The 12,958-nt window shown below is 48.5% G+C and overlaps 1 protein-coding gene across 1 annotated transcript in view; it reads right to left on the bottom strand.

The window, feature by feature from the left end:
- The window catches only part of UPP2 (uridine phosphorylase 2), a 34,821-nt gene that overhangs the window by 9,959 nt on the left and 11,904 nt on the right, over window positions 1-12,958 (bottom strand). Inside the window, exon 5 of the mRNA XM_082199376.1 lies at window positions 1,229-1,343. Within this exon, the coding sequence (XP_082055502.1) occupies window positions 1,229-1,343 (115 nt within the window). The remainder of the gene's footprint in view (window positions 1-1,228; window positions 1,344-12,958) is intronic.

The raw sequence follows: 12,958 nt of genomic DNA, 5'->3' as shown, positions 1-12,958 counted from the left end.
CAGCCAGAAATGATAAAACTCCTTGCACGAGGCTAGGGCTTCCTCTTTTCAACCGTGCATCGGATTGCCCGTCCCCCCCTCCCTAGAATTAGGGTTGTTCGCTTTGACCTTGCTATGCCTATCATGGGGTCGTCTGCTCTTGGGGCAGGGGCCCGGTAGGAATTTTGTCCATCTGGCTGATTGGCTGGGGCCATTTGGTTTTTGCCTACTGCGTAGCAAATCGTCACAACTTGTAAGGTTCGCGGTTAGGCATTGGTTTATGGTTTGGTTGGTTGAGGGGCATGGATTGGCTGTGCCTGCCCCTCTAATGCTGCTGCTGCAAGGGATTCCGTTAAAGGAATTGGGGGCTAACTATTGCTTGTCCACTCTGTCAAGGGGGCTTGGGCCATAGCAATGAGCTCCTGGTTGCATTTGGGGTGAGGGCAGGTCCCCTGCTCCGCCACTACCCCCAAGTGTATTCCCCCATTCTGACTTTTGCATTGTGCGGAATGTCAGTCTGTCCCCCATGGTGGGGGCAGATAGTCACAACCAATGCCTAAGCAACCACTCACAAATTTGTATTTTAATAAGGTTGTGGCCAAAATTATGCCAAAAATCTTAAACAAAAATTCCGTGTGATGTGGGAGTTATTGGGGTGGCCCTGGGGACCTCAACACGCAACTTTCAGTGGGTGAAAGGACTGTCAGTTACTTTGTACCTGGACAGAATTTTTCAGTCAGCTATGTGTACTGTACAAACTCATTTCAAGAGGGAGTTTATCATTCGTTGTTTGCAACGAGACTTTCTTTTCTCATTAAGATTCTTACAGTATTTGCCTCAATTCTATGGGAAATCCTTATTTTAAAAAGCAGGAATCTAAATTTTGGAGAACATTTTTTTTGTCATTGGAACAAAGCATTTTCACAATATGGATAACATGGTGTGTGTGTGTGTGTGTGTGTGTGTGTGTGTGTGTGTGTTTATCAGTCACTCATATGTGTTGGTATTTGGGTCAGTTAGGGGGAAATCAAATCCAAAAGACTTTAAGAAGAACATCAAGTCCTGTGTTTTCAAGCTGATGCTACATTAGAAAAATACATATTTGTGATCTTTCATATATAGTAGCAGGTTGATATTTGTTGACTTGATTTTTTTTTAAGTACAAAAATCTCATAAAGACATGACCTTTTCTTGAGATGTATTTCATTTCCATCTCCTGCGCCTGGTAGCAGCAAAATTCTTTGCTCACCTAATCCCCCTGAAGTACCGATGCGTATAATGGTAACATCACGGCATTTTGCATGGTGTAGCAATTTGATTAGCTCATGAAGCATGATAGAAATGGATGGAACACCCATCCCATGCTGTTAAGAAAAAAAGAGAAGCAATATAACTTTATACATTCTAAGCCAAACTGATTTTTTAAAAATCAAAATAATAACCTTAAGCATAAAAGTAAGGTAAAGGTAAAGGTAAAGGTAAAGGTACCTGTCAGGGAACTGACATCAGAGGAAAGGGAGGTGGTCGGGCTCCCAGAGACTGGGAGAGAGTCAGCAGCTAAAGCAGGGACAAGGAGGGGGAGCGAGGGGTCTCTGGAGGAGGATCTCAGTAATGCTGAGAGAGACGCAGCAGCCCAGGCAGGAAACAGCAGGGGAGAGAAAGGGGTGAGAGACACTTCCAGCGAAAATAGCGGGGAGGTGTCAGAAGCAACTGCAGGGAGACCCATGCTTCGCCGGAAGCTGCCACGTCGTGAGTCCAGGAGACGCGTTTCCGTTAAGGAACTTCTTTGCTGGAAGCGCTTCCGCAGGCAGCCACTGTCAGACTCTACTAGTGACTAGAGCAGACATGTCTGAGGAGCTCTGTCACACACAGAGGTTTGTGGGGCCGCACAAACTCTGAAGGGGCACAATTTTAAGCACAAGCAGCTAATCATCCCCTGACAGCAGTCTGACAGTCTCTGTACGCTGCCTGTGCAGGAGAAAGCATCATGAGCAACCCAGCCGGAACCGGAGAGGCAGGGGTTGGAGCTGGTCCAAGCTTGGAAGAAAGGTATCAAGCTCTGGAGGTCCAACTTGCGCTGCAGACGGCGAGGCTCGAGGAGAGAAGGGCTCAGGATGCTGACAAAAAGGGGAGAACCACTCAGTTCCCCAGAAAGGTACCAGGATTGGTGCAGAAGTTTGGGGGGGACCCCAAGGATTACCATGCCTTTAGGACTGAGATGCAATATGCCCTGAATGTGCAGTTTGATGAGTTCCCTGATGAGGAATCGCGAGTTGCTTTCGTAATTGGGCATCTTGAGAAGGGGGCGCGGGACTGGGTTCGACCCCTGATGGCAACGCACAACGATATCCTAAAGGACACTATGAAATTCTTTCGTGCAATGGATATCATGTTTTCCAGCGATATTGAGGAAGGGGTGGTGCGCAGACAGCTAATGGCTTGCAAGCAGGGAAGCAGATCTGTCCGTGAGTACTGGACTGAATTTACCATGCTGATTCACAGATTGGGGTGGGATTTATCGGCAGCACCCATTCAGATGCTATTTGAAGAAGGTCTTTCTTCAGCTGTGAAAGACGAGCTGGCCAGGAGCCCCAGGGCGGTGTCTATGGATCAGCTGACCAAATCTGCGCTGACCATTGGAGCGCGCCAGGAGGCAAGAGCCTTGGAGAGGCGGGAAGGGAGAGGGGAACGTTGGAAGGAGTTACGCATTCCAGACATTCCTGAGCCAGCTTTCCCGCCGGCAGAGCCGATGGAAATCGGAACAGCCCGCGCGCGCGCAGTTTCAAAGCCCAGTGAGGGGGCGAAGAAGGAGGGAAAGGGAGCCCGGAAATGCTATCTCTGCCAACAGCCAGGCCACTTTGCCAGAGTCTGCCCCCAGAGGAAGGAATGGCAAGGGATGGTGGGAGCAGTTGAGGGGGGAGAGCAGGGAGAAACGGAGCAGGTAAAAGCCAACGCCTGGTTGCCAACGTCAGGGCACTGCAGCCAGGCCAAAGAGCAGTGAAAGTGCCCGTGCCAGAAGCTCCTCGACCTGCTCTAGTGATTGAAGTGTCGCTAGAGCTGCAAAATGGACACCCCCTAAAAATAAAGGCGCTGTTGGACTCAGGCAGCTCCTGCAATTTTATGAGCAAGGAGTTTGCTGCTGAACATCAGATACAGACTATCCCTTTAAGCAACCCCCTGCAGGTGACCACGATCGATGGCAGGGAACTGTTGGGAGGAGGAGTTAGCTTGCAGACCGTCCCAATGATAATGAGGGTGGCAAGGCACACAGAACTGATAGCGTTTAATGTGGCCACCTTGGGAGGCGCTCCCATTATTTTGGGAATGAGCTGGCTAGCCTTACATGATCCGCTGGTGGGCTGGCATCAAAGAGTGGTTTCCTTCGGTTCAGCACATTGCTTAGAACACTGCAGGGGGGAAAAGGGGTCAGCAGGGGCCCAAGCCACCCTAGCAGGGACTGAAGTAATGGGGAAGGGGAAGGTGCCACCACAGTATGCTGATCTCAGCGACGTGTTCAGCGAGAAGGAAGCTGACCAACTACCCCCGCATAGGCCCTTTGATTGCCAGATCAATTTACTCCCTGGAGCACAGCTTCCTGTAGGCAAGTTGTATGCCATGTCAGACAGGGAAATGCAGGAGTTGCGAGCGTTCATTGACAAGAACCTGAAGAGAGGCTTCATCAGAGAGTCCAAGGCAGCGGGGGGTAGCCCAGTGTTTTTTGTGGATAAAAAAAACACGGACAAGCCGAGGCTGGTATGTGACTTTCGGCGCCTAAATGCAGTGACAGAGCCGGCGGCTTTTCCTATGCCCAGGATTGATGATATTTTGACCAGGGTGCGAAAAGGAAAGATTTTTACAAAGCTGGACCTAAGGGGGGCGTACAACCTGATACGTATAAGGAAAGGGGATGAATGGAAGACCACCATGTTCACCCCTTTGGGGGCATTTGAATACCTCGTTATGCCTTTTGGATTACAAACAGGCTCCGCGTGTTTTCAAGCCTTCATGAACCACGTACTGGGGCCTTTGCTCTACAAGAATTGCGTGGCCTTCTTAGATGACGTGTTGGTGTATTTGGAGAATGAGGAGCAACATGTGAGAGACGTCAGAGAAGTGTTGAGCAGGCTGCAAGCCAACAGACTGTGGGTGAAACTGGAGAAGTGTCAGTTTCATACCAAGGAGGTGGAATTCCTGGGGTACCGCTTGTCAGACAAGGGGTTGGCCATGGACCCCGGCAAGGTTCAAGCGGTGCTGGAATGGAAAACACCCAAGACCAAGAAGGATGTGCAGAGGTTCCTAGGGTTTGGAAACTTTTATCGTAAGTTCATCCGAAACTTCGCCCACCTGACGGCGCCCATCACGGACTGTCTCAGCAGTAAAAAGAAGTTTGTTTGGACGGGGGAGGCGGAGCGAGCGTTTGAGGAACTGAAAAGGGCCTTCGCCTCTGATGAACAACTTCTACATGTGGATTTACAAAAAAAGCTGAGGGTCGAAACAGACGCTTCTGACAGAGCCATAGGGGCGGTGCTTCTTCTGCAGCCGGGGAAGGAGGGGTCAGAGTGGCGACCGTGTGCCTTCTTTTCGCGAAAGCTGAACAAATCTGAGAGGAACTACACGGTGTACGACCGGGAACTTCTTGCGATTCATGAGGCCTTCCGGAGATGGAGGCACCTGCTAATTGGTGCACAACAGAAGGTGCAAGTGTGCACGGACCATAAGAATCTAGAGTATTGGAGAACTGCGCGAGTGCTCAACCAACGGCAGTTGAGATGGGCCCAGGAGTTCTCCAAATTTAACTTTGAGATTTGTTACGTACCAGGCCCGGAGAACGTTAGGGCGGACGCTCTCTCACGCAAACCTGAATATTTGGAGGGAGAGGGTGCACCCGAAGAGACCCATGTCATTCCCGAGGACCACTGGGTGTGTGGGGCGGCATTGGTGGGGCAAAGGGAACTGGTAGAGGGAACGGTGCAGGATGAATACGCCCAGGACAAACTCAGGGGTCTCAGGAGGGAGGGAGACAAACCCGGGGGTTTTGAGGAGAGGAATGGGGCGTTGTACTACAAGGGAGCGTTATACATACCTGAAGGGGAATTGAGGGAAAAGGTACTCAAGCAACTGCACGATAGCCCCACAGCAGGGCATTTTGGGCAACACAAAACCATGTGGCTGGTTACCAGGGAATTCTGGTGGCCCAAGGTCAGGGAAGATGTGCGGGAATATGTGAGAGGGTGTGACCGATGCCAACGAGCCAAGGGGGAGAGGCGGGCACCGGCAGGTTTATTAGAACCACTACCCACGCCGGAAAGGCCATGGGAGGCAGTGGCAATAGATTTCATGACTGATCTGCCCAGGTCCAAAGGGAAAACAGCCATCATGGTTGTGGTAGACCTGTTAACCAAGATGGCCCACTTTATAGCCTGCTCACATGCGGTCACAGCGGAAGAAACCGCTAAATTGTTTGTGGAAAATGTGTTTAGGCTGCATGGCGCCCCCTTGAGGGTGGTTTCTGACCGAGGGAAACAATTTACTTCCAGGTTCTGGAGGAAGCTCATGAGCTTATTGCATGTAGAGGTGAATTTCTCTACTGCCCGTCATCCAGAAACCAACGGGCAGGCGGAAAGAGCTAATGGGGTCCTCCAGCAATATTTGAGGTGTTATGTGAATGACAGAGAGAATGATTGGGTGGAGAAGCTGGCGTTGGCAGAATTTGCCTACAACAATGCAGAGAACGTGTCCACGGGGATGAGCCCTTTTTTGGCTAATCACGGGTGTCATCCCCGAGCCTTCCCAGGGGGGGAAGGGGAGAACTGGAGCGTTCCTGCCGCAGAACAGTTCGTTGAAGAAATGGAAGCGATCCATCGCCAGCTCCAACTTAATTTAAACAGGGCGAAGGAGGAATATAAGAGGCAGGCAGACAAAACCAGAAGGGAAGGGGAAAGCATTAGGGTGGGGGACCAGGTGTGGCTGTCCACCCAAGGGTTACCATTTAAAGGAGGTTGTAAGAAGTTAAGACCCAAAAGACTGGGCCCATTTGAAGTCACGCAACAGGTCAACCCAGTGGCTTTCAGACTCCGGTTACCGAACCACATGAAGTTGCACCCAGTGTTCCACAGGTCGTTGCTGTCACCGTATATAGGGGACAGAGAGGGGAGGGTCAATAGGGGACCAGCTATGGAGGAAAAAGAACACAGCTACCATGTAGCGGAGATTCTCGATTCCAGGTGGAAGGGAGAGCAAGTAGAGTATTTGGTAATGTGGGAAGGGGAGCCGGAGTCGGAAAACACCTGGGTCAGGGCAGAGGATGTAGATGACGAGGTTTTGATTGAAACTTTTCATCAGAGATTCCCTCGTAAACCCCAGCCAGTGGCGAGGTTCCGGAGGGAATACTTCGCCACCACCGACGAAGAAGAAGAGTTGGAGGGGTTCTCTGATTCCGAGGTGGAGGAGGATTCAGCGAGTCGGAACGAAGACCGATGGAGGGAAATGTTCGAGACGTCTGAAGATGAAGAGGATTCTTTTCGGGGTTTCAGCTCCTCACCGCCCAGAGGAGAGAGTAGGGGCGGGGGAGAAGGGGGCCCTGGAGGGGAGGTGGATGTCAGGGAACTGACATCAGAGGAAAGGGAGGTGGTCGGGCTCCCAGAGACTGGGAGAGAGTCAGCAGCTAAAGCAGGGACAAGGAGGGGGAGCGAGGGGTCTCTGGAGGAGGATCTCAGTAATGCTGAGAGAGACGCAGCAGCCCAGGCAGGAAACAGCAGGGGAGAGAAAGGGGTGAGAGACACTTCCAGCGAAAATAGCGGGGAGGTGTCAGAAGCAACTGCAGGGAGACCCATGCTTCGCCGGAAGCTGCCACGTCGTGAGTCCAGGAGACGCGTTTCCGTTAAGGAACTTCTTTGCTGGAAGCGCTTCCGCAGGCAGCCACTGTCAGACTCTACTAGTGACTAGAGCAGACATGTCTGAGGAGCTCTGTCACACACAGAGGTTTGTGGGGCCGCACAAACTCTGAAGGGGCACAATTTTAAGCACAAGCAGCTAATCATCCCCTGACAGTACCCCTGCCCGAACGGGCCAGTCTTGACAGACTGTGGGGTTTGTGCGCCCATCTCACATTTATTGGCCGGGGGCCAGCGCTGTCCGGAGACACTTCCGGGTCACGTGGCCAGCGTGACATCGCTGCTCTGGCGAGCCAGAGCCGCACACGGAACGCCGTTTACCTTCCCGCTGGTAAGCGGTACCTATTTATCTACTTGCACCCGGGGTGCTTTCGAACTGCTAGGTGGGCAGGCGCTGGGACCGAACAGCGGGAGCGCACCCCGCCCCGGGGATTCGAACCGCCGACCTTTCGATCGGCAAGCCCTAGGCGCTGAGGCTTTAGCCCACAGCGCCACCCGCGTCCCCAAGCATAAAAGTACTGGTGCACAATAGAAGCCTATGCCAGTGGATATGTGGGGAGTGATCCAGCCAAGGGAAAGGGCATGTAATTTTGCTATCCCCCATTGACAGCATGGCTAGTATCCAGTTGGCCATTCTAATAATAATAATAATAATAATAATAATAATAATAATAATAATAATAATAATAATATATTATTTATACCCCTCCCATCTGGCTGAGTTTCCCCAGCCACTCTGGGCGGCTTCCAATCGAGTGTTAAAAACAATACAGCATTTAATATTAAAAACATCCCTAAACAGGGCCGCCTTCAGATGTCTTTTAAAGAGAAGATAGCTGCTTATTTCCTTCACATCTGAAGGGAGGGCGTACCACAGGGCGGGCCCTTTGTCTGGTTCCCTGTAACCTCGCAATGAGGGGACTGCCAGAAGGCCCTCGGCGCTGGACCTCAGTGTCCTGAGTGTCCTCAGTGTTCTAGCGCTGGTGGTCTTGTAGGAGTCATCTGCTAACAAATAAAGGGAAGCAATTTTTCCCAGTTCCCTTTCTTCTGTAGTTCCCAGCACCCCCAAATCATTTCGGGGGTTGGTGGTGAGATTTTGGGGGAGCACTGGGGGTCTGTAGGGAAGAGGAGGAATGGACACAAACTGCTTTCCCCGCCCCCACTTCCACAGTAGATTCTTCCTGCTGCATCAAAATTGGATATAACCCAATATGACTTGTGAGTGCAAAACACTGCAATAACTAAATATAGCTTTCCAATACATTCCATTAACTAGACACTGAAACAGGAATAATACCCACACAGGGTTATCTTATTTCTAAAAGAAATGCGGGGGGGGGGGCTGGAGGCAAAAATCTAACCAAAGTAAAGCACATTGAAGTCTCATTTTCAGAGCTAAACACAATTCTCACATTACTGAAACATTACTGAAATGTGTTTATGTTTGTTTGGATGGGCCTTAAATGTTTCATGTTTGCTTACAAGCGGATTCTGCACTGCACTCGAATGTCACTTTGCATTGGCTCTGAAATGTGCTGATTCCGACAGTTTTTGGTTTTATAAACTAAATCACATAGTGCTTTTTCAAACCGTCAAACAGCAACACTGCACAACTTAGAATTTGTATCGTATGGATGTATCCCATCGGTCTTAATTCAAATTAACATGGTGCCAATCTGAAGTTCGCTTGCAAATCCATCAAAAGCTCTGGCTCTTTTTGCCCCATCATCTTAGGAAGATAGGAAGCTGCCTTGTACTGATTCAGTCTGCTGGTCTGTCTAGCTTAGCATTATCTACATTGGCTCCCCACAATTTTGAAACCGACACTTTTTCAGCCTGATGCTGAGATGCCAGTGACTGAACTTGGGACCCTCTGCATGCAAAACAGTTGCCTTACCACTGAGTTGCTCTGCTGCAAATTAATCATTTGGTAAGGGTTCTGCATAATTGTATCTTTCAGTGGGACAGATCTCCTCATGTAAACATAGTAACCTTGCTTAGATTACTACCAATAATTAAGAGAGAGTGTGTGTGCATAGATTAAAATGTTCAGCACATTTCCCATGGATTATTTAATAGTTTTTGCAACATAGGTCAGTATTATTTCCCCAGTATTGCAGATGAGGAGCTGAGGTGGAATGCAAAGTGGATTGTGGAAAGTCACAACATGAGCCCAAGGCAAGATTTAAACCAGGATCTGCCTGCCTGCATGCCAGCTCACAGTCTTAATGGTGCAATCCTGCACTCACAAAAAACCAGGATGCCAAAGAAGCTTTCTGGGAGCCTTGCTTTTCCATTCGCTTGCCCACCTGCACACACTTTTGTGCTGCTTCTCTTCTCAGGACACTGATTTGTTGGGCCACTCAGTTGCAACTGAAGCTCTCCTGAGTCCAGCAGCTTTTCCTTCCCCTCAGCTCTGGTTCAAAGGCTGTTCCTTAGGAAAAAGCTGAAGTGTGCCATGTGCAGAGTAGATGATGGAGAATGTTGCAGTGCAAGAGTGGGGAATATGGACCCCACCAACCCCAGCCAGCATGGCAAGAGGTCAGGAATGATGCGTGTTGTAGTTCATCATTAGCATCTGCAGGCAGGGGGAGGCTCCCCACCTCTGTTACAATAGGTGCCACTAGGAGCTACTGCACATCTAAATAAGTGCAGGAGGCAAGCGTGTACACATTGCCTGCGTAAGCATTACTGTTTACAGTGCACTCCCACCACTGTTAGCCTAACGTATCCTGCAGTTTCTTGAGAAACACGTCTCAAACCAGGTTGCATCTGATTTGAAAATGCAAGCCGCGGTAAAGCTGAGGTGTGCACAGTTCAGACAACCATTGCACATGCAGAGATGGCAGCACATGCACAGGCAGCATTGCTGGGGGTTACCGGCACAGAGAAACAAATCCGGTAATGTACAGTGTACATTTGCACTTGTGGTGTGTACAGCAAGTGCAAATGCAACCTGAAACACAGCATGGGGTGGGTGGGCATCCTTGCTGCATTTTCAACCACTCATGTGTACATAGCCTAAGTCAGTAAACTATATTTCCCAGAGCTATAAAATCTGGTTGACGTGTACATAACTTCAGTGACATTCTCAAGCTGGTTTCACTGCGAGCTTCTGACATCCCAAGTCACTTGTGGATTGCAACCCGGGGCACGTACATGCTTGGCACAGTGTTTTCCTCCAAACATCACCACCTGCGTTCCGCAGGAAGTGACCCTAAGACTTCACCTTAAAGACTGCTGGCCTGAACAAAAATGTCTGCTTCCTCTGTTAATAAGGTAGCGCAAGGGCCTTTCAAAGTCAATATGCGGTGGCATCCCAAGACATACAACATGATTCAGACAGAAGGGTAGGATAAATCATAGTCATTGAAACTGATCCAGCTTCTGTTCAATGCCTCAACAAAAACACCCCCTTTGACTTGCATGGGAAGTGAATTTTGTGCTCCCAGCCTATTAATCTTAAGTCTCACTTGTCTAGCAAAGATGTAGGTAGGGAATTTCCTAGGCAGGCCTGTACATCTGTTACATTCCATGTATCCAAAGAACAGGGAAATAATTTATAGAAACAGCAAGAACAAGCCACAGCAATTTTTCACTCAGCATATTAAAGTTTAAAACATGTAGCGTTTTCGAATGCCTGAAAGATCGGATTGGAAATAACTGCTCGAGAAGTGTCTGAAGGGAATGAAAGAGATATTGCTGCTAAATTAGTTATAAAATGGAACGTACCCACTCAGAAATGAGAAATTTGCTAGAATTTCAAGAAACGGGTAATTTGGGTGACTCAGTTTAACAATACTAGGCCTTGGATTCTGACCTATTTTACAGGGACATGATGATTGAAATTTTAAGCGCATTTACTAGAGAGTACACCTCACTGAACACAATGGTGAATAAGGGCAGATATGATAGTGGGTTGTGGGGTGGGGAAAGTGTTTGGAGAGAATCCCGCCCCGCCCCCCAAATAACATTAGCACCCAGGGCGATTCAGTGAACTGAGGTGGAAAATACAGGTCAGACAACAGGAGGTACAGTATTTCTTCACACAGTACATAGTAAAGTTATAGGATTTGCTTTTACAGGATGTGCTGAATGCTACCACCTCAGACAGCTTTCGAAGGGATTAGACAACTACTTCTGCATATTTTTATTTGGAAGGACAAATGGTTACCTTACATTTTGGGAGGCTTCATAGGGACTAGTGTTTACATGCCTACACTGCAAATGTAGTATGATGGCAGTGACAAATGCCATCAATCCAGCATTTACCAATCCAGCATGTAGTAAATAAGCATGCTAGTCATACTGATAAAGGACAAAAGTGGTAAAGACCTAACTGAAGCAGAAGACATCAAGAAGAGGTGGCAAGAATACACAGAGGAATTATACCAGAAATATATGGATGTCTCGTACACCCCAGGTAGTGTGGTTGCTGACCTTGAGCCAGACATCCTGGAGAGTGAAGTCAAATGGGCCTTAGAAAGCACTGCAAATAACAAGGCCAGTGGAAGTGATGGTATTCCAGCTGAACTGTTTAAAATTTTAAAAGATGATGCTGTTAAGGTGCTACACTCAATATGCCAGCAAATTTGGAAAACTCAGCAGTGGCCAGAGGATTGGAGAAGATCAGTCTACATCCCAATCCCAAAGAAAGGCAGTGCCAAAGAATGCTCCAACTACCGCACAATTGCACTCATTTCACACGCTAGCAAGGTTATGCTTAAAATTCTACAAGGAAGGCTCAAGCAGTATGTGGACCGAGAACTCCCAGAAGTGCAAGCTGGATTTAGAAGAGGCAGAGGAACCAGAGACCAAATTGCAAACATGCGCTGGATAATGGAGAAAGCTAGAGAGTTCCAGAAAGACATCTACTTCTGCTTCATTGACTATGCAAAAGCCTTTGACTGTGTTGACCACAGCAAACTATGGCAAGTTCTTAAAGAAATGGGAGTGCCTGATCACCTCATCTGTCTCCTGAGAAATCTCTATGCGGGACAAGAAGCTACAGTTAGAACTGGATATGGAACAACTGATTGGTTCCAAATTGGGAAAGGAGTACGGCAAGGCTGTATATTGTCTCCCTGCTTATTTAACTTATATGCAGAATTCATCATGCGAAAGGCTGGGCTGGATGAATCCCAAGCCGGAATTAAGATTGCCGGAAGAAATATCAACAACCTCAGATATGCAGATGACACAACCTTGATGGCAGAAAGTGAAGAGGAATTAAAGAACCTTTTAATGAGGGTGAAAGAGGAGAGCGCAAAATATGGTCTGAAGCTCAACATCAAAAAAACGAAGATCATGGCCACTGGGCCCATCACCTCCTGGCAAATAGAAGGGGAAGAAATGGAGGCAGTGAGAGATTTTACTTTCTTGGGCTCCATGATCAGTGCAGATGGTGACAGCAGTCACGAAATTAAAAGACGCCTGCTCCTTGGGAGAAAGGCGATTGCAAACCTAGACAACATCTTAAAAAGCAGAGACATCACCTTGCCAACAAAGGTCCGTATAGTAAAAGCCATGGTTTTCCCAGTAGTGATGTATGGAAGTGAGAGCTGGACCATAAAGAAGGCTGATCGCCGAAGAATTGATGCTTTTGAATTATGGTGCTGGAGGAGACTCTTGAGAGTCCCATGGATTGCAAGAAGATCAAACCTCTCCATTCTGAAGGAAATCAGCCCTGAGCGCTCACTGGAAGGACAGATCGTGAAGCTGAGGCTGCAATACTTTGGCCACCTCATGAGAAGAGAAGACTCCCTGGAAAAGACCCTGATGTTGGGAAAGATGGAGGGCACAAGGAGAAGGGGACGACAGAGAATGAGATGGTTGGATGGTGTTCTTGAAGCTACCAGCATGAGTCTGATCAAACTGCGGGAGGCAGTGGAGGACAGAAGTGCCTGGCGTGCTCTGGTCCATGGGGTCACGAAGAGTCGGACACGACTAAACGACTAAACAACAAAGTCATACTGAGAGTAGACCCATTGAAGTTAAAAGACTTGACTAACACAAGTTCATTGATTTCAGTGGGTCTATCTGAGTAAGACTTAGTTGAATATAAAACTTAGGGTTGTATTCACAGT

Source organism: Podarcis vaucheri (genome assembly GCF_965113315.1).
Source record: "Podarcis vaucheri genome assembly, chromosome: 1".
Classification (NCBI taxonomy): Eukaryota; Metazoa; Chordata; class Lepidosauria; order Squamata; family Lacertidae; genus Podarcis; species Podarcis vaucheri.
Note: the sequence above shows the minus strand (reverse complement) of the source record. Positions and strands in the feature narration are given on the sequence as shown.